At 38.1% G+C, this 25,769-nt stretch overlaps 1 protein-coding gene across 1 annotated transcript in view; it reads left to right on the top strand.

Moving 5' to 3' along the window:
• Nucleotides 1-25,769, top strand: part of TECRL (trans-2,3-enoyl-CoA reductase like) — a 1,178,878-nt gene that overhangs the window by 651,188 nt on the left and 501,921 nt on the right. Inside the window, exon 7 of the mRNA XM_053700120.1 lies at nucleotides 21,106-21,211. Within this exon, the coding sequence (XP_053556095.1) occupies nucleotides 21,106-21,211 (106 nt within the window). The remainder of the gene's footprint in view (nucleotides 1-21,105; nucleotides 21,212-25,769) is intronic.

The following is a 25,769-nucleotide window of genomic DNA, read 5'->3' on the forward strand; positions in this document are numbered from 1 at the left end:
AGTTTTGGAATATTAATGCTCATTCCACTACTAACCCCTTGAATATCTGGGCAGCACACAAGGCATACTTGAGAGGGCTCTTGATTCAAACTAAGTCTAACTCGCTTAACCATAAAAAAACTATGATCTCTCAGCTTCAAACCGAAATAAAGAACCTAGAAACCCGACATAAACGTACCCAAAACTTACCCACTTTAAGAGACAAAAAAAGGGACAATTTAAATAGTATCTTAAATTCTATAGCGGCTAAGGCAATACTGAAACTTAAGAAACAATACTATATCTTCGCCAACAAACCTGATAAATTCATAGCTTATAAAATCTGCGAACGCTGTAAGGCCTCTGCCATACCAACTATAATAAATCAGCAAGGAATCCCGATATCCCATCCCCAAGAAATTATTGATATTTTCGCAGATTTTTATGGGGAATTATACGACGGTAAGAAGGTTAATCATACGCCCCAAATAGAAGCCGCCACTATGGACTTTCTCACAAAGGCTAAGTTGAAAACAATATCAGATAAAGACAGGGAACTATTAAACTCTCAGGTATCACCGTTAGAGGTGGCGCTGGCCATTAAAGAGCTCAAGAAAGGCAAAGCCCCTGGACCGGATGGGTTCCCAGGGGAATATTATAAATTATTTAAATCCATATTAATTCCCCACCTAGCTAGTTTCTGCAATCACATCCTAGAGGGTAGCACGATTCCAACAGAATTATTAATGGCTAAGATAGTTGTGATTCCCAAAACCAGGTAGAAATTCAAAATTTTGCGCAAATTATAGTCCTATATCCCTCATCAATCAAGACCTTAAAATCTTTACCAAAATTCTTGCTAGCCATCTTAAATAAATATTGCCTACTCTGGTCCACCCGGACCAAGTTGGCTTCATAAAAGAGAGAAGCTCCAGATAATATTAGACGCATAATAGACTCCATATATTTCTTATCCAAAAGAGTCCAAAACGCCTTCTCTGCTCCTATCGCTGGATGCGGAGAAGGCATTTGACAGAATTGATTGGACATATTTACTACAGGTGCTTGGCCATATGGGTTTTAGAGGGACTTTTATGACTGCAATCGAGAGAATATATTCTAGTCCCTCAGCACAAGTCACAGCGACGGGTTATAAATCTAAAATATTCCCCATTTTAAACAGAACTAGGCAGGGGTGTCCTCTTTCACCCCTCCTGTTTGCACTTTGCATAGAACCCTTAGCAGCTAGAATTAGAGACTCCCCAGACATTTCCGGATTCAAACTCAGCTCCACTGAATATAAATTGACGTTGTTCGCAGACGACATATTACTAACAATCACTAGACCACTTATCTCTCTCCCCAATCTTTACCTACTCTTGGATAATTTCTCCGCTATATCAGGCTACAAAGTTAACCTGGAAAAATGCGAAGCTTTACCTATTATATTGCCACCCCATACACGAAAGTTAATAGAAATAAACTTCACCATGAAATGGGCTACACATACTATTAAATACCTAGGTATCCATTTGTCAAACCAATTTACCCAATTATATAAATTTAATTACCTACCTTTATTCAAAGATATCCGGCGGGACCTCCAAAAATGGTCGCATTTCTCTTTCTCATGGTATGGTAGAAATGCAGCGGTTAAGATGAACGTTTTGCCACGTTTGTTATACCTTTTTCAGACAGTACTCCTGGATAACCCTAAAATTGATGTCGTTTGGCCAACTCTTGAATCTGAAATGGGAGGGTGGAATTCTCCAGCAGATATCCTATGGGACAAAAGGCCACACACATTCACCAAAAAACAGACTAAACCTCCCACTCTTGACTCCACCCAACTGTCCTGGAATAGGGTAGCCAAAACCTTTAAACTGATACCCCAATACTCCCGAACTATGCCAATTAAATACCTCTTACCCCGAGAATATCATTCACTAGTAGATAAATGGCGCAATAAAGGCCTTTATAGAGTAGCAGATCTACTGAGTAGCAACAAACGCATAACATACACTCAAATACAGGATAAAATTGCACCACTAACACTAAATTGGTTCTTATAACTCCAAATTATGTCCTCTCTAAGAGAATATCAAAAGAACGACATTGCGCAGCCCATCACAATGCTAGAGACTATATGCAAGTCTACCCATAGAACGAAACATACTATATCAAGGCTGCCATACAGGCATTTCACACGCAGACTAAATCCCAGCTGATCTTAAGATGGGAGAGAGACTTGGGGATAGAGATGGATATAGAGAAATGGGTTGACATGATTAGTGTAACGGATAGGGGACTATTAAGCGCGGACTTAAGGGAAAATGCAATCAAAACTACCTTCCGTTGGTACTTGACTCCACTCCAGACTGTACATGTGTCCCTTACTGGGAGCAGACTATGTTATAGAGGATGTAAGGCTTTAGGTATTTATGTGCATTTATGGTGGGAATGTGATAAAGTCAAACATATTTGGAATTCCCTCTCTCTTCTGTTAAGCACTACTTTAGAAGAAAATATTCGACTTACCCATACTCAGGCACTATTGCATGAACGTTTTCCTAACTTTAATAACCCAATTAACATATTTATCAAGATTTTGTGTACCATCACAAGGTCTTGTATTGCCAAGTACTGGAAAACGGGCTCTCTTGCTTGGCATGAAGTCCTGAACAAAATCAATATGACTTATTCTATGTATGAATCTGCTTCATGGATCTTAGACAATAAGGAAGCTGTTGACAGGATTTGGTTTTATTGGGTATTAAATGGAATGTCTAATAATGGGTAAACCTACTCTATATTTTCAATATGAGCCTACTAACCTCAACATCTCTAATATCTCGTTGTTTCAACATATGAATATTCATGTTAATTGACTCAAGCGTATTGTACTTTTGTGATATTGTTGTTGTTTTTGTTTTCTATTTTCTATTTTTTGATTATGTACGATTATTAATGTATGGAAAATACTTTTCAATAAAAAGATTTCAACATGAATAATCCCACTAAAAGGTGACCAATTTAATACAAGCAATCATATCCATGAATTCTGTTTCTAGACAGAAATGTATCCAAACAATTTTTAAATGTATCTATGGTATTAGAATTCACTACCTCCTTTGGTAATGAGCTCCACAATTTTATTGCTCTTACAGTGAAAAAACGTTTTAGTTGCAGGAGATTAAATCTTCTTTCCTCCAACTTTAAATTGTGACCTCTTGTCACAAACAATTTTCTTGGAATAAACAGAGCTTCTGTCATCTCTGTATATGGGCCTTGAATATATTTATATAAAGTAATCATATCACCTCTCAAGCATGTCACCTCTCTAAAGAAAACAGACCCAGTTTGGCTAGCCTCTCCTCATAACTTAAATTCCCCATTCCCTTTATTAGCTTTGTGGCCCTTCTCTGAACGTTCTCTAGTTCTGCAGTATCTTTTTTTGCGATTGGTCCCCAGAACTACACTCCATACTCAAGGTGAGGTCTTACTAGGGATTTATATAGTAACAGAATTATACTTCCCTCCTTGGAATCAATGCCTCTTTTAATACATGCTAGTATCTTATTAGCCTTTGAAACCGCTGCCCTGCATTGTGCACCCATGTTTAGCTTGTTATCTATTACTACTCCCAAATCCCTTTCCTCCTCTGTTTGGCTAATTCTTGTCCCATTTAAATAATAAATTGCCTGCTTATTTTTATTTCCAAAATTTAGAACCTTGCAGTTTCACGTATTAAATCTCATTTTCCATTTACCTGCCCATACTTCTAATTTTTGCAGATCCCTTTGTAACAAAAGTTCATCCTGCTCTGACCTAATAACCTTACTTAACTTAGTATCATCTGCAAAAATAGAGATGTCGCTATTTAATCCTTGCTCCAAGTCATTTATAAAAATATTAAAAAGAACAGGGCCCAGTACTGATCCCTGGGGGGCTCCACTGATTACCTTTGCCTAATCTGAGTATGATCTATTCACTACTACTTGTTGCTCCCTATCTTTTATCCAGTTATTTATCCATGAGCTAACATTTTCAGCTATTCCCAGTCCATTAATTTTGTGCCTTAATCTCTCATGTAGCCTTTGCAAAACTAAGTATATCACATCAACTGATTCCCAGCGCTATAGAATTTGGCGGTGCTATACAAATAAATGATAATAATAATTCCCCTTTATTTATATTTTATTTACTTCCTCATATAATCTAATTAGATTAGTTTGACATGATCTGTTTCTCATAAAACTCTCATAAGAGTAAAGGTTTATCTATAACAGTGCTAAGTTCCCTTAATACCCTTGGGTGAATTCCATCTGGGCCTTGAGTTTTACTTACTTTAATATTATCCAGTTTTTTTCCTGATATTCTCTATACATAACCCAGTTAATGGTATATGCTGGCATGTTCTAGTTTGTTCCAAAGTATCCTACATTGGTTCCTCTCTTGTGTATACTGAAGAAAAGAACTGGTTTAGTACCTCAGCCTTCTCCCTGTCATTATTTATCATGCTACCCTCCACACATTTTAATGTACCTATATTGTCCTTCTTGCATTTTTTGCTATTTATGTACTTAAAGAACCTTTTAGGGTTAGACTAAGAATCATTTTCTGGTGAGCCGGAAGACTCGTGTGGAATAAGCTGCTTGGTAAATATCGTATTGTAGAGATCTTTTATTTGAGCTGAACTTGAGCAAATTGTATCTGTTTTTGCTGTCGTTATTGTTTTTAAGGTTGATTAAAACCAAATAAAGTTGAATTTAAAATCAGCCAAGTCTAAGGGGTATATTTACCAAGCAGTGGATGCTGATTATTCCAGTGTGAGTCTTCCGGCTCACCAGTAGAAGGAGTCTTAAGACCGTTGCTCCTTAACTCGTCTGCCACATATTAGGTGGCTGACTATAATCGGGATGAAATCGAGATGATTGACACCCCTGTTAGCGGCCGATTGGCCGCGAATGTGCAGGGGGCGGCATTGCACAAGCATTAATTGTGAAAAGCTTGTGCAATGTTAAATGTTGACATAAAACAAAAATAATTGTGCGCTATGTCTGCAAGTGACATATCTATGAATAAACAAGAAATGCACAGTATGGTTGCCAATATACAGTGTATCAAATTAGCTCAAAAAACAGGTTCCTTGCTAATATGCAGGAATATCTGCAACTTGGGAAAGTACCTTAGACTTGTTGTCTTGTTGAAGGGATGACATGTCCACCAGATCTGCATACCAAGTCCTGCGTGGCCACGCAGGAGCTATCAAAATCACTAAAGCTCTCTCCTGCTTGATCTTGGCAATTAGACGAGGGAGCAGAGGAAACACATAAGCCAGGTTGAAGGACCAAGGCGCTGCTAGAGCATCTATCAGCACTGCCTTGGGATCCCTGGACCTGGATCCGTAACAAGGAAGCTTGGCGTTCTGACGAGATGCCATGAGATCCAGTTCTGGTTTGCCCCAAAGTTGAATCAGCTGGGCAAATACCTCCGGATGGAGCTCCCACTCCCCCGGATGAAAAGTCTGCCGACTTAGAAAATCCGCCTCCCAGTTCTCTACTCCTGGGATATGGATAGCTGAGAGATGGCAAGAGTGAACCTCTGCCCATAGAATTATCTTTGAAACCTCCAACATTGCCAGGGGACTCCTTGTTCCCCCCTGATGGTTGATATAGGCTACAGTCTTGATGTTGTCTGACTGAAATCTGATGAACCTGACCGCAGCTAGCTGAGGCCAAGCCTGAAGAGCATTGAATATCACTCTTACTTCCAGAATGTTTATCGGAAGGAGAGCCTCCTCCTGAGTCCTTGAGCCCTGAGCCTTCAGGGAGTTCCAGACTGCACCCCAGCCCAGAAGGCTGGAGTCTGTCGTTACTATAGTCCAATCTGGCCTGCGGAAGCTCATCCCCTTGGACAGATGGAGCTGAGATAAACACCAGAGAAGATAATCCTTGGTTTCTTGATCCAGATTTAGTAGAGGGGACAAATCTGTGTAATCCCCATTCCACTGACTGAGCATGCAAAGTTGCAGCGGTCTGAGATGCAGGCGGGCAAACGGTACTATGTCCATTGCCGCTACCATTAAACTGATTACTTCCATACACTGAGCCACTGAAGGACGAGAAGTGGAATAAATAATACGGCAAGAGTCTAGAAGTTTTGACAATCTGGCCTTTGTTAGGTAAATCTTCATTTCTACCGAATCTATAAGAGTCCCTAGGAATGAAACTTTTGTTAGAGGTGATAGAGAGCTCTTTTCTTCGTTCACCTTCCACCCATGGGACCTCAGAAATGCCAGAACAATGTCCGTGTGGGACCTGGCAACTTGAAAAGTCGACGCCTGTATCAGAATGTCGTCTAAGTAAGGGGCTACCGCTATACCCCGTGGCCTTAGGACCGCTAGAAGGGACCCTAGAACCTTTGTGAAGATTCTTGGTGCCGTGGCCAACGCGAAGGGAAGAGCCACAAACTGGTAGTGCCTGTCTAGAAAGGCAAACCTGAGAAAACGATGATGATCTTTATGTATCGGGATGTGAAGATAAGCATCCTTTAAGTCTACAGTAGTCATATATTGACCCCCCTGGATCATAGGAAGGATGGTTCGAATAGTCTCCATCTTGAAGCATGGAACTCTGAGAAATTTGTTTAAGATTTTGAGATCTAAGATTCGTCTGAATGTTCCCTCTTTCTTGGGAACTACAAACAGATTTGAATAGAAGGCCTGACCCTGTTCCTCCTGCGGAACTGGGTGGATCACTCCCATAACTAGGAGGTCTTGAACACAATGTAAGAATGCCTCTCTTTTTATCTGGTTTGCAGATGAAATCTCCCTTTTGGGGGAGAGGTTTTGAATTCCAGAAGATAACCCTTGGACACAATTTCCAATGCCCAGGGATCCTGGACATCTCTTGCCCAAGCCTGGGCGAAGAGAGAGAGTCTGCCCCCTACTAGATCCGTCTCCAGATCGGGGGCTGATCCTTCATACTGTCTTAGAGGCAGCAGCAGGCTTTTTGGCCTGTTTCCCCTTGTTCCAAGCCTGGTTAGGTCTCCAGACCGGCTTAGACTGGGCAAAAGTTCCCTCTTGTTTTGTGTTAGAGGAAATTGAAGCTGCACCACTCTTGAAGTTTCAAAAGGGATGAAAACTAGACTGTTTGGTCCTTAATTTGTTGGATCTGTCTTGAGGAAGGGCGTGACCTTTTCCTCCAGTGATGTCAGAAATGATCTCCTTCAGTCCAGGCCCGAATAGGGTCTGTCCTTTGAAGGGAATGTTGAGAAGTTTAGACTTTGAAGTCACATCAGCTGACCAGGATTTAAGCCATAGCGCCCTACGCGCCTGAATAGCAAAACCTGAATTTTTAGCCGTTAGCTTGGTTAAATGAACAAGCTTAAGGGCCATAAGCTTGTCAATAATATCTTCCAACGGGGTTTCAACCTGTAGAGCCTCCTCTAGGGACTCAAACCAGAAAGCCGCGGCAGCAGTGACTGGGGCAATGCATGCAAGAGGCTGGAGAATAAAACCTTGCTGAATAAAAATTTTCTTAAGGTAACCCTCTAATTTTTTATCCATTGGATATAGAAAAGCACAACTGTCCTCGAAAGGGATAGTGGTACGCTTAGCTAGAGTAGAAACCCTCCACCTTAGGGACCGCCTGCCATAAGTCCCGTGTAGCGGCGTCTAAAGGAAACATCTTTTTAAAAACAGGAGGGGGAGAGAACGGTAAACCTCCCTGAGCAATACGTGGAGGTGTTCAAGCTTAAATTTAAATGTAGACATATCAGAATCAGATTGAATTATCTTCCCTGAATCAGAAAAATCACCCACAGATTGAAGCTCCCCTGCTTCAGCTTCAGTATAATGTGAGGGTGTATCAGACATAGCTACTAAAGAGTCAGAGAGCTCTGTATTTATTCTAGTCCCAGAGCTGTCTCGCTTTCCTTGCAATCCTGGCACTTTAGATAATAAGGGTATGATTCATAACTGCCGCCATGTCTTGCAAGGTATACGCAATGGGCGCGCTAGATGTACTTGGCGTCCCCTGAGCGGGATTTATAGGATCTGACACGTGGGGAGAGTTAGACGGCATAACTTCCTCCTTGCCAATTTCTTCTGGTGATAAATTTTTTAAAGCCAGAATATGGTCTTTGTAATCTACAGTAAAATCAGTGCATTTGGTACACATTCTAAGAGGGGGTTCCACAATGGCTTCTAAACATAATGAACAATGAGTTTCCTCTATGTCAGACATGTTTAAACAGACTAGCAATGACACCAGCAAGCTTGGAAATCACTTTAATAACTGTGACCAAGCAAAAAATAAAAAAGGTACTGTGCCTTTAAGAGAAAAAAACAATCGCAGAAACTGCAAAACAGTGAAAAAAGCAGTAAATCTTACGAAATTTTTATAGTGTGTATAATAGGCTGAATGTAATAGTCTGTATTTGTAGCAATTTGAACAAGCATTTAATTTTGTTTTATAAATAAGAACCAACAATTTCCTCAAAAGTAGGTTTGTAACATAAAAGAAGCTTGATGAATTCGTTGTCAGTGCTTCATATAATATATTACTATATGCCCAATAAGTGACAGTTTATTAACTTCATAAACTGTATTACTTTCAGGGCATTTGATAATGCAAACAGTTCAAATTAAGCAGTAACGTAAAATATAGTATTCCTTAATTAGGCAGGTAAAGTTCATCAAAATAAGTAAGGATAACGATTAATAATAAAATAATTAGGTCTGACCTGAGAACACAGGAATTGTTACTTGTCCGTTTGTTATGAACAGCAGCGTGGTACTCAGAGGGAGAGCGGTTGCGGCTGCAGCTGATGACGTCACCGCTACTTGCTGTGCTGTGTATGAAGCTGCTTGAATCCTGTTACCTTGTAAATGCTTCAGGGTTTGATGTCGAGTTAGTTTGATTTCCTTTTAGTATGAAATATCTTCCAGTGTTGAATTGAGTAGAAGAGCTGCTAGATGTAGGAATGAAAAATAAGAGATGTTATCAGTAACTCTTCAAATAAGAATTTATGAGGCTGTTGGAGAGTGAGGAAAAACTCTCAGTGTAACGCTTGTGCTGTGAATCCTTTCTCAATTAACCAGCAATGAATGCTGGGGGGAAGTGCTTGATATAGGAGGCTCTTAAAGGGACAGATCATTAGCAAGCAGTAACCCTGACAGAGCCCCCCACAAAAAGAACCACAGCGAGGTTCAAGGCCTAGGACGATCAGGGTTACGTCTATGGAAGAGGGAAATCAGACGTGGAGCAGATATGTTCGAGGCAGGCTCCCAGGAATCATCCTCATGGCCAAAACCTTTCCAATGAACCAAATAGAAAAGATTCCCACGACGTAGTCTAGAATCCAGAATGCTATGAACCTCATACTGGCAATCAAGATTAGCAGAAGGTATTGGGTCTTCTGATGTAATATTTGTTATGGGTAGGTTGCAAGGTTTGATAAGAGACACATGGAAAGTTGGATGTATCTTAAAAGTTGATGGTAGTTGGAGTGTAACTGTTGTTGGACCATTTACCCTGACGATAGGGTAAGGACCCAAAAAGAGTTTACCTAGTTTCCTACAAGGATAAGGTATCTTGAGGTTCTTAGTGGAGAGCCATACTTGTTGTCCTACGGAATATTGAGGACTAGGTCTGTGGCGAAGATCGTAGTACCTGCGTTGTGATGCCTGTGCCTGAAGAATATGTTCACGAATTGAAGAAAAGTTAGCAGAAATGTCATTAACCAGATCATTCACCTGAGGACATGGGGTGTCAATCTTCGGAAGTAGTGTGAAATTTGGATGTAAACCATAATTTATAAAAAATGGTGATGTGCCAGTTGTAGAACTCTTATTATTATTATAGGCAAATTCTGCTAGGGGCAAGTAGGTGGCCCAAGAATCTTGTTGGTGAGAGCAGAAACAACGTAGGTATTGCTCTAGCCACTGGTTCACCCTCTCCGTCTGCCCATTCGTCTGAGGATGGTAAGCAGTGGTGAGTTTTTGTTCTATATGCAGAGCAGCACACAAATTTCTCCAGAACTTAGATGTGAATTGGGTTCCACGGTCACTAAGGATGGTTTTAGGTATTCCATGCAGTCTTACAATATTTTGAATGAACAATTCACTGGTGAACTTGGAAGTGGGTAGGGAGGTAACCGGTATGAAATGTGCCATCTTTGAGAATAGATCGGTGACAACCATTATAGTGGTATATTTGTTGGAGAGAGGTAAGTCCACGATAAAGTCTAGGGATACCGCCTCCCAGGGTACTTGAGGTACAGGTAAAGGCTGTAAAAGACCCACAGGGAGTTGTTTAGAAGGTTTGGAGGTTGCGCATATAACACATTTAGAAATATATTCTTTGAGATCGAGGTTAAGAGTAGGCCACCAAAAAGATCTCTTAAGTAAATCCAAAGTTTTATCCCTTCCCATGTGTCCAGCAAGGAGAGACTCATGAACTGTTTTCAAGATTGAAGATCTAAGATTTGGAGGTATGTATAGCTTCCCGTCCTTATAGAGTAAGCCATCAGAATTGTAAGTAAGATCTGTATGAGGTACTGATGGATCAATAGCAGTAGCATCTTTTATCACTGTAGTTAGACTTGTTATAACTCCAATGATAGAGTCCTTAGGAACAATAGTAGTAGGAATGCATGGTATTATAGGTTTAGGACCTTGTCTAGAGAGGGCGTCAGCCTTGCCATTTTTTGTACCAGGCCTGTAGGTAATGATGTAATGGAAACGAGAGAAGTAAAGACTCCAGCGTAATTGTCTGGAGGATAGAGTTCGATTAGACTGAAGATATTGCAGATTTTTGTGGTCAGTATATATGACAGTTGGTTGTGTTGCACCCTCAAGCAAATGCCTCCAGTGATCGAAGGAACACTTTATTGCAAGTAATTCTTTCTCGCCAACTGGATAATTTAACTCTGCTGGTTGCATCAATCTAGAGAAGAATGCGACCGGATGTAAGGGTTCTTTGAATGATTTCCTTTGAGAGAGGATTGCCCCTATTGCGAACTCAGAAGCGTCAACTTCCAGGATAAATTGCTTTTCTAAATCCGGGTATTGGAGAATGGGTGCTGTAGTGAATTTATTTTTTAAAAGGTCAAATACCTGTTGAGTATGGCTTGTCCACCTGAAAGGATGATTCAATTTGGTGAGTTCAGTAAGAGGTTTGGTAATAGCAGCAAATCCAGGAATGAATTTCCTATAATAATTTGAGAAGCCAAGGAAACGTTGAACATCTTTCTTACATTGAGGAGTCGGCCAATTATGAATGGCCTGAACCTTGTCATCTTGCATCTTGATTCCTTCAGGAGAGATGTTATACCCCAGAAAAGAGATATTATTTGATTCAAATATACATTTTTCTAGTTTAGCGTATAGGTTATTTTTTCGTAACCTAGTGAGAACTTCTCTAACATGCATTCTATGTTGATCTAAATTTTGTGAGTAAACTAGAATATCGTCCAAATAGACAACAACATATACATCCAAAATATCTCTGAAAAGATCATTGATTAAGCATTGGAATGTTGCTGGGGCATTGCACAGACCGAATGGCATCACTGTATATTCGAATAGCCCATATCTAGTCCGAAAAGCAGTGAGCCATTCGTCGCCAGCTCTCATTCGTATAAGATTATAGGCACCTCGAAGATCCAATTTAGTGAAAATTGAGGCCCCCTTAATCTTTCAATTAATTCAGGGATTAAAGGTAGGGGGGTACCTGTTTTTTCTGGTACGCCTGTTCAATTCCCTGTAATCAATGATTGGTCTTAACGTGCCATCTTTATTGGTAACAAAAAATATGCCTGCACCTGCAGGAGAGGTACTAGGTCTTATAAAACCTTTTCGGAGGTTCTCATCGATATAATTTTTAAGGTGTTCTAGTTCTGGTTTAGAAAGGGGGTAGATATGTCCATAGGGAATTGAAACTCCTGGGAGTAAATCAATAGGACAATCGTAATCCCTATGAGGGGGCAAACATTCAGCTTCTTTTTTATTAAAAACATCTGAGAAGTCTGCATATTGTTTGGGTAAAATATTATCCTCAACCTGTAGCATAATTAAATCTGATGATGTCTCACCATTTTTGAGTGAGATGAGGAAAAGATAAACTGAGGTCATTCCAGTTTATAGTTGGTTTGTGTTTACAAAACCAATTTATACCAAGGATTACATTAAACATTGGTGAAGATATGACATCAAAAGTGAGTGTTTCTGTGATGTGTGTGCAAGATATTACCTGTAATGGTGTAGTTTGGTGTGTGACAGGACCTGATTTTAAAAAAGAGCCATCAATGACCTTCACAGAGACTGGAGTTTTCTTAGAGACTAGAGGTATTTTATTCTGTTTCACAAAAGAAAAATCAACAAAATTTCTACATGAGCCGGTGTCCAGGATAGCTTCAGTTGTTATCCTGATTTGATCCCACTGTAAAATAATAGGGATAGTTAAATATGATGGTTTAATGGTTTTCATTAACAGGGATTCAGAGATGTTAGGCAACCTACCCTTCTTATTCCTAGCCAGAACTGGGCAGGTCCTTTACTTCATGTGTAGGGCAGGCACAATACATGCACAAACTATGCAACTTCCTCCTAGTCTTTTCCTGAGAGGAGAGGGGACCCTTTATGAAGCCTATGTCCATAGGTTGTGGTGATTCCTTAGTTTGATAAACAGGTGTGGAGAGAAAGCTTTTTGTACCGCTAGCCTTTTCAGAGCGGCGTTCCCTAAGCCGTCTATCTATGTTAATAGTGAGAGAAAAGAAATCTTCCAATGAATCTGGAATACCTGTGCGTGAAAGCTCATCCTTTATATCCTCAGATAATCCTAAACGATATTGAGTTTTAAGGGAGACCTCATTCCATCCCGAATCACGGGCAGAAATTTTAAATTGTGTGATGTAAGACTCCACTGGATTCTTTCTTTGTTTTAAAGATCTAAGTAAGTTTTCAGCTGTGACCTGTTTGAAAGGGTCATCATATAATGCTGACATTTGATCAAAGAATTCATCTAGAGATCCCAGTATTGCATCATCATTTTCAAAAAAAGAGTCAGCCCAAGCCCTAGGTTCCCCCCTCAAATATGATATCACAGTGAGCACTCTTGATCTTTCTGTGGGATAAGTACGTGGCTTTAATTGAAAAAGCAACAAACAGGAGTTTTTAAACTCTCTGAATCTTGAACGGTCACCAGAGAATTTTTCTGGGGGGGAGACCAAAGGTTCAGGGATAGAATCTGCACTTGCAGGTTTAGGTGCCAGAGTCTCTCTTAAGCAGGCCTTCAAAGCCTGATTTTCCACTTGTAATTCATGGAAAGAACCTGATAAAGCTTCTAATCTGTCTGACAAGACTTGAACTTTATCACTTAAAAGATCTTGTTCCATAATTGCTGTTGAAAGTATATGTTTAGTATAGGATAATTCTGTGTACACAAACACTAAATCCTTTCTTCCTTAGGGCTGGTTAATTCTGTAATAGTCTGTATTTGTAGCAATTTGAACAAGCATTTAATTTTGTTTTATAAATAAGAACCAACAATTTCCTCAAAAGTAGGTTTGTAACATAAAAGAAGCTTGATGAATTCGTTGTCAGTGCTTCATATAATATATTACTATTTGCCCAATAAGTGACAGTTTATTAACTTCATAAACTGTATTACTTTCAGGGCATTGATAATGCAAACAGTTCAAATTAAGCAGTAACGTAAAATATAGTATTCCTTAATTAGGCAGGTAAAGTTCATCAAAATAAGTAAGGATAACGATTAATAATAAAATAATTAGGTCTGACCTGAGAACACAGGAATTGTTACTTGTCCGTTTGTTATGAACAGCAGCGTGGTACTCAGAGGGAGAGCGGTTGCGGCTGCAGCTGATGACGTCACCGCTACTTGCTGTGCTGTGTATGAAGCTGCTTGAATCCTGTTACCCTTGTAAATGCTTCAGGGTTTGATGTCGAGTTAGTTTGATTTCCTTTTAGTATGAAATATCTTCCAGTGTTGAATTGAGTAGAAGAGCTGCTAGATGTAGGAATGAAAAATAAGAGATGTTATCAGTAACTCTTCAAATAAGAATTTATGAGGCTGTTGGAGAGTGAGGAAAACTCTCAGTGTAACGCTTGTGCTGTGAATCCTTTCTCAATTAACCAGCAATGAATGCTGGGGGGAAGTGCTTGATATAGGAGGCTCTTAAAGGGACAGATCATTAGCAAGCAGTAACCCTGACACTGAAAGAGCATTGCACCCACTTGCAAATGGATGATTAACCCCGTAGTTTCAAAACCGGATCAAAAAAACAATATAAACGTTTTTTAAACAGTCACAACAACTGCCACAGCTCTACTGTGGCCCTACCTGCCCATGCAACGACTTTGGAAGGCACAAAAACCCTTTAGAGAGGTCCTATATGTTCAGGGGACTCCTTCAGGGAAGCTGGATGTCTCAAGCTGCAAAAACGAATGCGCAATTTAGGCACGAAAATAGGCCCCTCCCAACCTTTACTCACAGTGAGAGGGCCTTAAAAAACTATCCCTAGGAAAAATCTAGTCAGCCATGTGGAAAAACTGGGCCCCAGAATAAAGTTTTATCACCAATATGTAATAAACCTTTATACACCTCAAACGTTATATCTATACAGTAATGTGAGTAAATAATAAAAATATTACCCTTTACAGCAAGCATGATACCAGTCATTATTAAATCACTGTAATCAGGCTTACCTTAAATAAATCCGGTATTGTCAGCATTTTCTAGCTTATCATTTCTCTAGAAAAATTTAAAACTGCACATACCTCAAAGCAGGAGACCCTGCACGCTATTCCCCCAGCTGAAGTTACCCATCTCTTCAGTTATGTGTGAGAACAGCAATGGATCTTAGTTTCAACCTGCTAAGATCATCAAAGACCACAGGCAGACTCTTCTTCAACTTTCTGCCTGAGGCTAATATAGTACAACTCTGGTACCAATTGAAAATAACAAACTTTTGATTAAAGATAAACTACATTAATGCACCACATCTCTCTAGCTACTTCCCTTGTCGAGAGCTGCAAGAGAATGACTGGGAGGTGGCAGTTAGGGGAGGAGCTATTATAGACAGCTCTGCTGTGGGTGATCCTCTTGCAGCTTCCTGTTGGGAAGGAGAATATCCCACAAGTAATGGATGAATCCGTGGACTGGATACACCTTACAAGAGAAACCATATTGTATTTATATACAGTATATATATATATATATATATATATATATATATATATATATATATATATATATATATATATATATATATATATATAAGATATTTGTGTGTGTTCAGATGTATTTATATGTATATATGGATTGACAGACAGATATTAGACACATAAATGCATAAATACATATGAACACATAAATACATATGAACACAGAAATACATATGAACACATATATAGACCTTTATATAAGTGTATTGAAGCCCTTTGCAGTTAAGCAGATTAAAACATGTAAAAGAATATTTATGCAAAATTCATATTTAATAAAGGTTTTAACTGTGTATTTACTGTAAATATTTCACCTTCCAATGTTCTTCACATATAATATGTCCTAAGTTTTTCTTAATAGATATTCCTATGTATATATATATATATATATATATATATATATATATATATATATATATATATATATATATATATATAAATATATATATATATAAACACCAACGTATAATCATATATATACATTACAGTATACAGTATACTGTATATATACAGTATATATAAATATATAGTTTCCAAAATTCCATCAGATATATGTAGAAATATCTATTTATGAATAAATAGAACACATTCTGCTATGTGAAGAACATTGCAATGTGAAATAATCATATTTTAATGTCAGGTTAGCACAGTTGAGAATATGCAATAGTTTTTGCGCAATATTTTTACTTTTAACTTGTAATACGAGCAAAACCCGACAAAAAAGCTTACTTCTAGCTCAGTTAAGGCTTGAGCAGGAGCGTTAAATAGCGCTCCACTTGTAATCTGGCCCTAAATGTTGTAGCACTTTGCAAATCAATACATTGCAGTCCTCCCTGATTTCTAAAGGGTTAAGATACATTCAGATAAAGTTGAAAATTTAAATTTTTCAGAACAGAGCAAATGGTTATTAAACTCTGAATCTTGTGTAACTTGAATACCCTGTGGGTTGAAATAAAGATTGGGGGGAAAAAATCCTAAAAAATATTACTAGGAACATGAAACACGTTCCCCAATATTAATGGCATGGAGGAAACTCAACTAATGCAAATATAAAAGGCTGCTTCCAGTGCTGTAATTATGGCTGTAATTTGAACTCCCCGGACATAAACTGGGCTAACGGAACTAGTAACACAGCTAAGAGATATAGATCTTCAAATGTTTTCAAAGATAACTTCATGTCACAATTATTAGAGGAGCCAAATAGGAATAAAGCTATATTGGATTTAGTGCTATCAAGCAATACATAAATAATATCAAACACAGAAGTCAAAACACATTTGGGTAACAGTGATCATAACATGGTCATATTTGAAATCACTTTTCATAAGCAGTGTCATAAGTGTTCAACTAAGACTTTTCATTTTAAGAAAGCAAAATTAAATAATTTAAAGGGAAACTGAACCCAAATTTTTTCTTTCATGATTCATGAAATTCATGAAGCAACTTTCTAATTTACTCCTATTATCATTTTTTATTTGTTCTCTTACTATCTTTATTTGAAAAAGAAGGCATCTAAGCTTTCTTTTTGTTCAGACCTCTGGACAGCACTTTTTTTATTGGTTGATGAATTTATTCACCAATCAGCAAGAACAACCCAGGTTGTTCACCACAAATGGGCCAGCATCTAAACTTACATTCTTGCATTTCAAATAAAGATACCAAGAGAATGAAGAAAATTTGATAATAGGAGTAAATGAGAAAATTGCTTAAAATGTCATGCTCTATCTGAATCACGAAAGAAAAAATGTGGGTTCAGTGTCTCTTTAAGGAAATTGTTAAATAGCATAAATTGGGACAAAATTTTCTCCAAAAAATACAGAGGATAAATGGATAACATTTAAAACATTGTTAAATAAATATACACATTAACACATACCATATGGTTATAAAAGTAAAATAAATAAATCCAAGCCAATGTGGCTGAATAAAAATGTGTTAAGAGAAATTAGGAAAAATATTGTCATTTCAATTATTCAAAGAAAATAGTACAGATTCACATTCTAGAAATATAAGGAATGTAACAAAGCATGAAAAACATTAAAATGCACAACATTGAAAATGAAAGATGAATTGCAAAGGATTCTAAGTCAAACCCTAAAAGGTTTTTTAAAGTACATAATTGGCAAAAAGTTTAAGAAGGATAATATAGGTACATTAAAATGTGTGAATGTAGCATGATTAACCCCTTAACGACCAAGGACGTGCAGGGTACGTCCTCAAAAAAAAGGCAGTTAATGCCTGAGGACGTACCCTGCACGTCCTCGGTGTGGAAAGCAGCTGGAAGCGATCCTGCTCGCTTCCAGCTGCTTTCCGGTTATTGCAGTGATGCCTCGATATGGAGGCATCCTGCAATAACCTTTCACGGCCATCCGATGCAGAGAGAGCCACTCTGTGGCCCTCTCTGCACCGGACATTGATGGCCGGTATCGTTGGTGGGTGGGAGCCGGTGTGGGAGGTGGGTGGCGGCCATCGATGGCCCTGGTCGGGTGGCGGGGGGCGGGATCGTGGGCGGGTAAGCCCGGGGGGGCGCGCGGGCGCGCGCGCACGTGCACGAGAGGGCGGGGGCGGGCGCGTGCACGGGGAGGGAGCGGGTGGGAACCTCTTACACTACGGAAAAAATGTGTCAAAAGTAAATAATAAATGTGTCAAAAGTAAATAATAATAAAAAAGCCCTTAGGTGTGATGTAGGTGGGGGGGGGGGGGGGGGGGGGGGGGGTGATTGAGCTACACTAGAGAAAACATTTTTAAACAAAAATAAACATTTGATTGTTCAAAATGGGTACTGGCAGACAGCTGCCAGTACCCAAGATGGCCCCCAATAAGGCTGAGAGGGAGGCTTAGAGAGCTGTTTTGGGGGGGATCAGGGAGGTTGGGGGTTAAGGGGGGGATCCTAAACACAGCATATGTAAATATGCTTTTTTTTTTTTTCTTAAAAAAAAAAAAAAACTTTTATTTTAGTACTGGCAGACTTTCTGCCAGTACTTAAGATGGCGGGGACAATTGTGGGGTGGGGGAGAGAAGGGAGCTGTTTGGGAGGGATCAGGGGGTGGGATGTGTCAGGTGGGAGGCTGATCTCTACACTAAAGCTAAAATTAACCCTGCAAGCTCCCTACAAACTACCTAATTAACCCCTTCACTGCTAGCCATAATACACGTGTGATGCGCAGCAGCATTTAGCGACTTTCTAATTACCATAAAGCAACGCCAAAGTCATATATGTCTGCTATTTCTGAACAAAGGGCATCCCAGAGAAGCATTTACAACCATTTGTGCCATAATTGCACAAGCTGTTTGTAAATAATTTCAGTGAGAAACCTAAAATTGTGAAAAAATTAACGTTTTTTTTTACTTTGATCGCATTTGGCGGTGAAATGGTGGCATGAAATATACCAAAATGGGCCTAGATCAATACTTGGGGTTGTCTACTACACTACACTAAAGCTAAAATTAACCCTAGAAGCTCCCTACATGCTCCCTAATTAACCCCTTCAATGCTGGGCATAATACACGTATTGTGCGCAGGTGGCATTTAGCAGCCTTCTAATTACCAAAAAGCAAAGCCAAAGCCATATATGTCTGCTATTTCTGAACAAAGGGGATCCCAGAGAAGCATTTACAACCATTTATTCTATAATTGCATAAGTTGTTTGTAAATAATTTCAGTGAGAAACCTAAAGTTTGTGAAAAAATTTGTGAAAAAGTGAACAATTTTTTTTATTTGATCGCATTTGGCGGTGAAATAGTGGCATGAAATATACCAAAATGGGCCTAGATCAATACTTTGGGATGTCTTCTAAAAAAAAATATATACATGTCAATAGATATTCAGGGATTCCTGAAAGATATTAGTGTCCCAATGTAACTAGCGCTAATTTTGAAAAAAAGTGGTTTGGAAATAGCAAAGTGCTACTTGTATTTATGGCCCTATAACTTGCAAAAAAAGCAAAGAAGATGTAAACATTGGGTATTTCTAAACTCAGGACAAAATTTAGAAACTATTTAGCATGGGTGTTTATTGGTGGTTGTAGATGTGTAACAGATTTTGGGGGTCAAAGTTAGAAAAAGTGTGTTTTTTTCCATTTTTCCTTCATATTTTATAATGTTTTTTATAGTAAATTATAAGATATGATGAAAATAATGGTATCTTTTGAAAGTCCATTTAATGGCGAGAAAAACGGTATATAATATGTGTGGGTACAGTAAATGAGTAAGAGGAAAATTACAGCTAAACACAAACACCGCAAAAATGTAAAAATAGCCTTGGTCCCAAACGGACAGAAAATGGAAAAGTGCTGCGGTCATTAAGGGGTTAACAGTGGCAGAGGGAAGGCTGAGGTACTAAACCAGTTCTTTACAAGGGGATTTATGAAAATTAGAAGAATAGGCAGGTATATAGAAAATTGGATTTAATACTGAGAAATTTATAGTTCTACATTTTGGAAGTAAAAATAAGCAGGTAAACTATTATTTAAATGGTACTAGACTTAGTAAAATCGAGGAGGAAAGGGATTTGGGAGTACTTATAGCTAACAAGCTAAAGATGGGGGAAGTGGTTTCTAATGCTAATAAGATACTAGCTTGTACTTAAAGAGGCATTGATGCAAGGGAAGAAAATTCATTCTGTCACTATATAAATCCCTGGTAAGACCTCACCTTGAGTATGGAGTGCAGTTCTAGGGAACAATCATTAAAGAAATAAAGTTTAGAGAAGGGCCACAAAACTAATAAGGGGAATAGAGAATTTTAAGCTATGAGGAGAAGTTAGCCAAACTGGCTCTGTCTTCTCTAGAAAAAAGGTGCTTGAGAGGTGACATGATTACTTTATATAAATATATTCAAGGCCTGTATACAGAGATGGCGAAGGAGGTTACAATTTAAGGCTGGAGGAAAGGAGATGTAATGTCCAGCAATGTAAACATTTATTACTGTAAGAGCAATTAAATTATGAAACTCATTACCTAAGGAGGTAGTAAATGACAATACCTTAGATACATTTAATAATGGTTTAGAAACATTTCTGTCTAGAAACAGAATTTAGGCATATGATTGCTGGTGTTAAATGGGTCACCTTTTTAATGTGAATAATTTAAGATCAATTGGAGGTTTTATTGTAGATAAATTAAGATTTGTATAGGTTGAACTTGATGGACTTGTGTCTTTTTTCAAATCTCATCTACTGTATTACTTACAGTAAATGTTAACCCAAGATGTGATTGGTCAGTTTCAACTGTTGCAAGTTGGTAGATGTAATACTTTCCTTTTTTTTTTATCTAGGACTGTATACTACAGCTGCCCATGTCTTAAGTTTGCATTTAAGTGACAGGAAGAGAGAGGTCTATAAATAACATTGCTGCATGGGGCAGTTTAAGAATTGCCCATAAAGGTGGAAGGAAGAAAAAAATAAGGAAAATGAAAGGTGTGTTTAAGGTGGTAAACACACAAACATTAAAATGAAATTGCAATACCTAAATAAAAATTATCTTAATAAATAAGAGACTAGAATATAAAACTAAGAAAAACAAAATAATAATAATAATGGAGGCATTATTAGGAGGGGCATTGTACTCACGGTTCCAATAGACCAGCCACCATTAACTTACAGTCAAGAAAGTGATTATGAAATGTACTTACTATACTAATATATTGTGATGCAAAACTCATCTGTACTTTGTATATAGTAGAGAAGATTTCAAGCCTCACAGAAAAAGACAAATAAAGTAAATGTCCTTTCACTTTTAAGCTTTAGAAAATGAGAAATGTAAGAAATATGCAGTGTATGTCAATGATTTTGTTTTGCAGTTTCTAATCTCTACAAAATAAATTTACTCAGAACACAATCAACCATCTGATGTTTATTTTTTATTTTTGTTTTTCAGCTTGGCATGCTTCTGTCACTGTTTACACTACATCAGAATTCTCCTGGAAACCTTATTCCTTCACAAGTTTTCTGGCGAACACACTCCCTTAAAAAATATGATTAAGGTGAGATTGAAATGTTTTCTCTACGAAATAAGAAACTAAATTAAATACAAATAACTTATACAGAAGCTGTGTACTAAATTCAGCAGAAATATGTATTTATAATAAATAGTTTTTTTCATAATAGTTATAGTATACAAGAAGATATTTTTCATTTGATATTATTATTATTAGAACTAATTTGCATTCTGTGTCATTGTGGGTTGAGGTCCTAACGCTGCTTTTTAACGCCCGCTGGTATTACGAGCATTGCAGGTACAGGTGTACCGCTCACTTTTTTGGCCAGACTCGGAAATACCACAAATCCACTTACGTCAATTGCGTATCCTATATTTTCAATGGGACTTGCATAGCGCTGGTATTACGAGTCTGATCAAAAGTGAGCGGTAAACCCTCTCCTGTCAATCCTGGTACCGCATTTAGTATTCAGTAGTTAAGAGTTTTATACTACAATGCCGTAGCATAAAACTCTAAACTAAACTGCTAAAAAGTACACTAACACCCATAAACTACCTATTAACCCCTAAACCAAGGCCCCCCCACATCGCAAACAGTAAAATAAATATTTTAACCCCTAATCTGCCGAACCGGACATCGCCGCCACTATAATAAACATATTAACCCCTAAACCGCCGCACTCCCGCATCGCAAACACTAGTTAAATATTATTAACCCCTAATCTGCCATCCCTAACATCGTCGCCACCTACCTACATTTATTAACCCCTAATCTGCTGCCCCCAACGTCGCCTCTACTATATTAAATGTATTAACCCCTAAACCTAAGTCTAACCCTAACTTAAATATAATTACAATAAATCTAAATAAAATTACTATCATTAACTAAATTATTCCTATTTAAAACAATAATACTTAACTATAAAATAAACCCTAAACTAGCTACAATATAACTAATAGTTACATTGTATCTAGCTTATGGTTTATTTTTATTGTACAGGCAACTTTGTATTTATTTTAACTAGGTAGAATAGTTATTAAATAGTTATTAACTATTTAATAACTACCTAGCTAAAATAAATACAAATTGACCTGTAAAATAAAACCTAACCTAACTTACAATTACACCTAACGCTACACTATAATTAAATTAATTACCTAAATTAAATACAATTAATTACAATTAAATACAATTATCTAAAGTACGAAAAAAACAAACACTAAATTACAGAAAATAATAAACAAATTACAAGATTTTGAAACTAATTACACCTACTCTAATCCCCCTAACAAAATAAAAAAGCTCCCCAAAATAAAAAAGCCCTACCCTACACTAAATTACAAATAGCCCTTAAAAGGGCCTTTTGTGGGGCATTTTCCCAAAGTAATCAGCTCTTTTACCTGTAAAAAAAAGTACAAATACCCCCCCAACATTAAAACCCACCACCCACACAACCAACCCTACTCTAAAACCCACCCAATCCCCCCTTAAAAAACTTAACACTAACCCCTTAAAGATCACCTTACCGGGAGACGTCTTCACCCAACTGGGCAGAAGTGGTCCTCCAGATGGGCAGAAGTCTTCATCCAACCGGGCAAAAGTCTACATCCAGACGGCATCTTCTATCTTCATCCATCCGGCACGGAGCGGGTCTATCTTCAAGACATCCGACGCGGAGCATCCTCTTCTTTCCACGGCTTCTTGCTGAATGAAGGTTCCTTTAAATGAAGTCATCCAAGATGGCGTCCCTTCAATTCCGATCGGCTGATAGAATTCTATCAGCCAATCAGAATTGAAGGGGCGCCATCTTGGATGACGTCATTGAAAGGAACCTTCATTCAGCAAGAAGCCGTGGAAAGAAGAGGATGCTCCGCGTCAGATGTCTTGAAGATGGACCCGCTCCGAACCGGATGGAAGATAGAGGATGCCGTCTGGATGAAGACTTCTGCCCGTCTGGAGGACCACTTCGGCCCAGTTGGGTGAAGACGTCTCCTGGTAAGGTGATCTTCAAGGGGTTAGTGTTAGGTTTTTTTAAGGGGGGATTGGGTGGGTTTTTGAATAAGATTGGTTGTGTGGGTGGTGGGTTTTAATGTTGGGGGGTATTTGTACTTTTTTTTTTTTTTTACAGGTAAAAGAGCTGATTAAGGGCTATTTGTAATTTAGTGTAGGGTAGGGCTTTTTTTTATTTTGGGCATCTTTTTTTATTTTGTTAGGGGGATTAGAGTAGGTATAATTAGTTTAAAAATCTTGTAATTTGTTTATTAATTTCTGTAATTTAGTGGGGGGGTTTTCGTACTTTAGATAATTTTATTTAATTGTAATTAATTGTATTTAATTTAGGTAATTAATTGTAGTGTAGTGTTAGGTGTAATTGTAACTTAGGTCAGGTTTTATTTTACAGGTAAATTTGTATTTATTTTAGCTAGGTAGTTATTAAACTATTCTACCTAGTTAAAATAAATACAAACTTGCCTGTAAAATAAAAATAAACCCTAAGCCAGCTACAATGTAACTATTAGTTATATTGTAGCTAGTTTAGGGTTTATTTTATAGGTAAGTATTTAGTTTTAAATAGGAATTATTTATTTATTGTAGTAATTTTATTTAGATTTATTGTAATTATATTTAAGTTAGGGGGTGTTAGGGTTAGGGTTAGACTTAGGTTTAGGGGTTAATAACTTTATTATAGTGGCAGCGACGTTGGGGGTTGCAGATTAGGGGTTAATAAATGTAGGTAGGTTGTGGCGACATAGGGGGTGGCAGATTAGGTGTTAATAAATAAAATGTAGGTGTCAGCGATGTTGGGGGCGACAGATTAGGGGTTCATAAGTATAATGTAGGTGGAGGCGGTGTCCGGAGCGGCAGATTAGGGGTCAATAATATAATGCAGGTGTCGGCGATGTCAGGGGCGGCAGATTCGGAGTTAATAAGTGTAATATTAGGGGTGTTTAGACTCAGGGTTCATGTTAGAGTGTTAGGTGTAGACATAAATTTTATTTCCCCATAGGAATCAATGAGGCTGCGTTAGGAGCTTTACGCTGCTTTTTTGCAGGTGTTAGGTTTTTTTCAGCCGGCTCTCCCCCATTGATACGTATGGGGAAATCGTACACAAGCACGTTTTACCAGCTCACCGCTAACGTAAGCAGCGCTTGTATTGAGGTGAGATGTGGAGCTAAATTTTGCTCTACGCTCTCTTTTTTGCGGCTAACGCCGGGTTTGTAAAAACCCTTAATACCAGCGCTGTCTGCAAGTGAGCGGTGAGCATAAACTGCTCGTTAGCACAGCCTCTAACGCAAAACTCATAATCTAAGCGACTGTTTTTGTTTCTTTTAAATGAGACTTTCCATAGTTTTTCTGGAGTATTTTCTTGGGCTAGATTATGAGTGGAGCGCTATTTATAATATCGGGCCTACTCTCAGTAAGCTTTTTGCACAAAAATTACAAGTTGAAAGTAAAAGACTTTCACATCAAGCGCTAACCTGAAGCGTGCAAAAAGACGAACTTGGAATATCGCGGCCGCGCTAACATATTCCTCCATAGACTTCATTGGAGCTTGAAAAGTGGAAAATAACACCCAACAAATCACTCAATCTCAATAGCGTTTTCTCAAGTGCACTAACCCGACATGACATTTGAATATTTCACATTCCACTGTTCTTTACATAGCAGAATATGTTCTATTTATTCTTAAATAAATATTTCTAAATATATCTGATGTTGTTTTGGTAAAGTATATATCTTTACAGATGATTATATATAGGTATAGATATATACAGGTATATATAGGAATATCCATTTAAAAATACTTCGAACATATTCCCCTATGTGAAGAACACCGGAATGTCATATATGTACAGTAAATACATAGTTAAACACTTAAATAGGAATATTGCATACATATGATTTTACATGTTTTCAGCTACATAACTGCATAGGTTTCCAATGCCTTTTTTTTTTATTTATTTTACATCTGAAACCTCATATCTTTGAGCCCTTTTAACTGCAATATTTTTTTTTTTTTATATATATTTTTTTTTTTAGATTTAGTGTTATTAAGAGTGTAACTGTACTTTTAAATATAATTTTGATGTGTTTTTTGCAACTTTTTAGTCGAGCGTAGCAGTTAACAAGAGCTCTGAAGTCGCGCTATCCAGACGGGTTTAATTCAATTGCGCTCAAGTGAACAAGTTTACTTTCAACCTGTAAAATGTGTGCTACTTTTGACACGTGCAGAGAGCCACAATAAACTTCTTTTCTCTTGTGCACAATGATTAGCGCTCCACCTGGAATCTAGTTCTTCGATTGTATTTTAGAAAATAAACAATTTACTCATTGCTTACTATAAGACTCAAAATAACACACTAAGGGCCCGAGCGGATTATTTCCACCAGACATTGCTGAATGATGACAGCATACACTGTCGGCATTTAACATTGCACAAGCAGTTCTAGTGCCGCTAGCAGGGGGTGTCAATCAACCCGATCGTACACGATAGCACAGACTGATTTCCGCAGCCTCAGAGGAGGCATGTGAGTTAAGGAGCAGCGGTTTTAAGGTTTCGTAACGCCTGTTTCCGGCGCTGGTGCCTCAGAAAGTGTGCATA

The sequence above is a fragment of the Bombina bombina genome, chromosome 2 (assembly GCF_027579735.1).
Source record: "Bombina bombina isolate aBomBom1 chromosome 2, aBomBom1.pri, whole genome shotgun sequence".
NCBI lineage: Eukaryota > Metazoa > Chordata > Amphibia > Anura > Bombinatoridae > Bombina > Bombina bombina.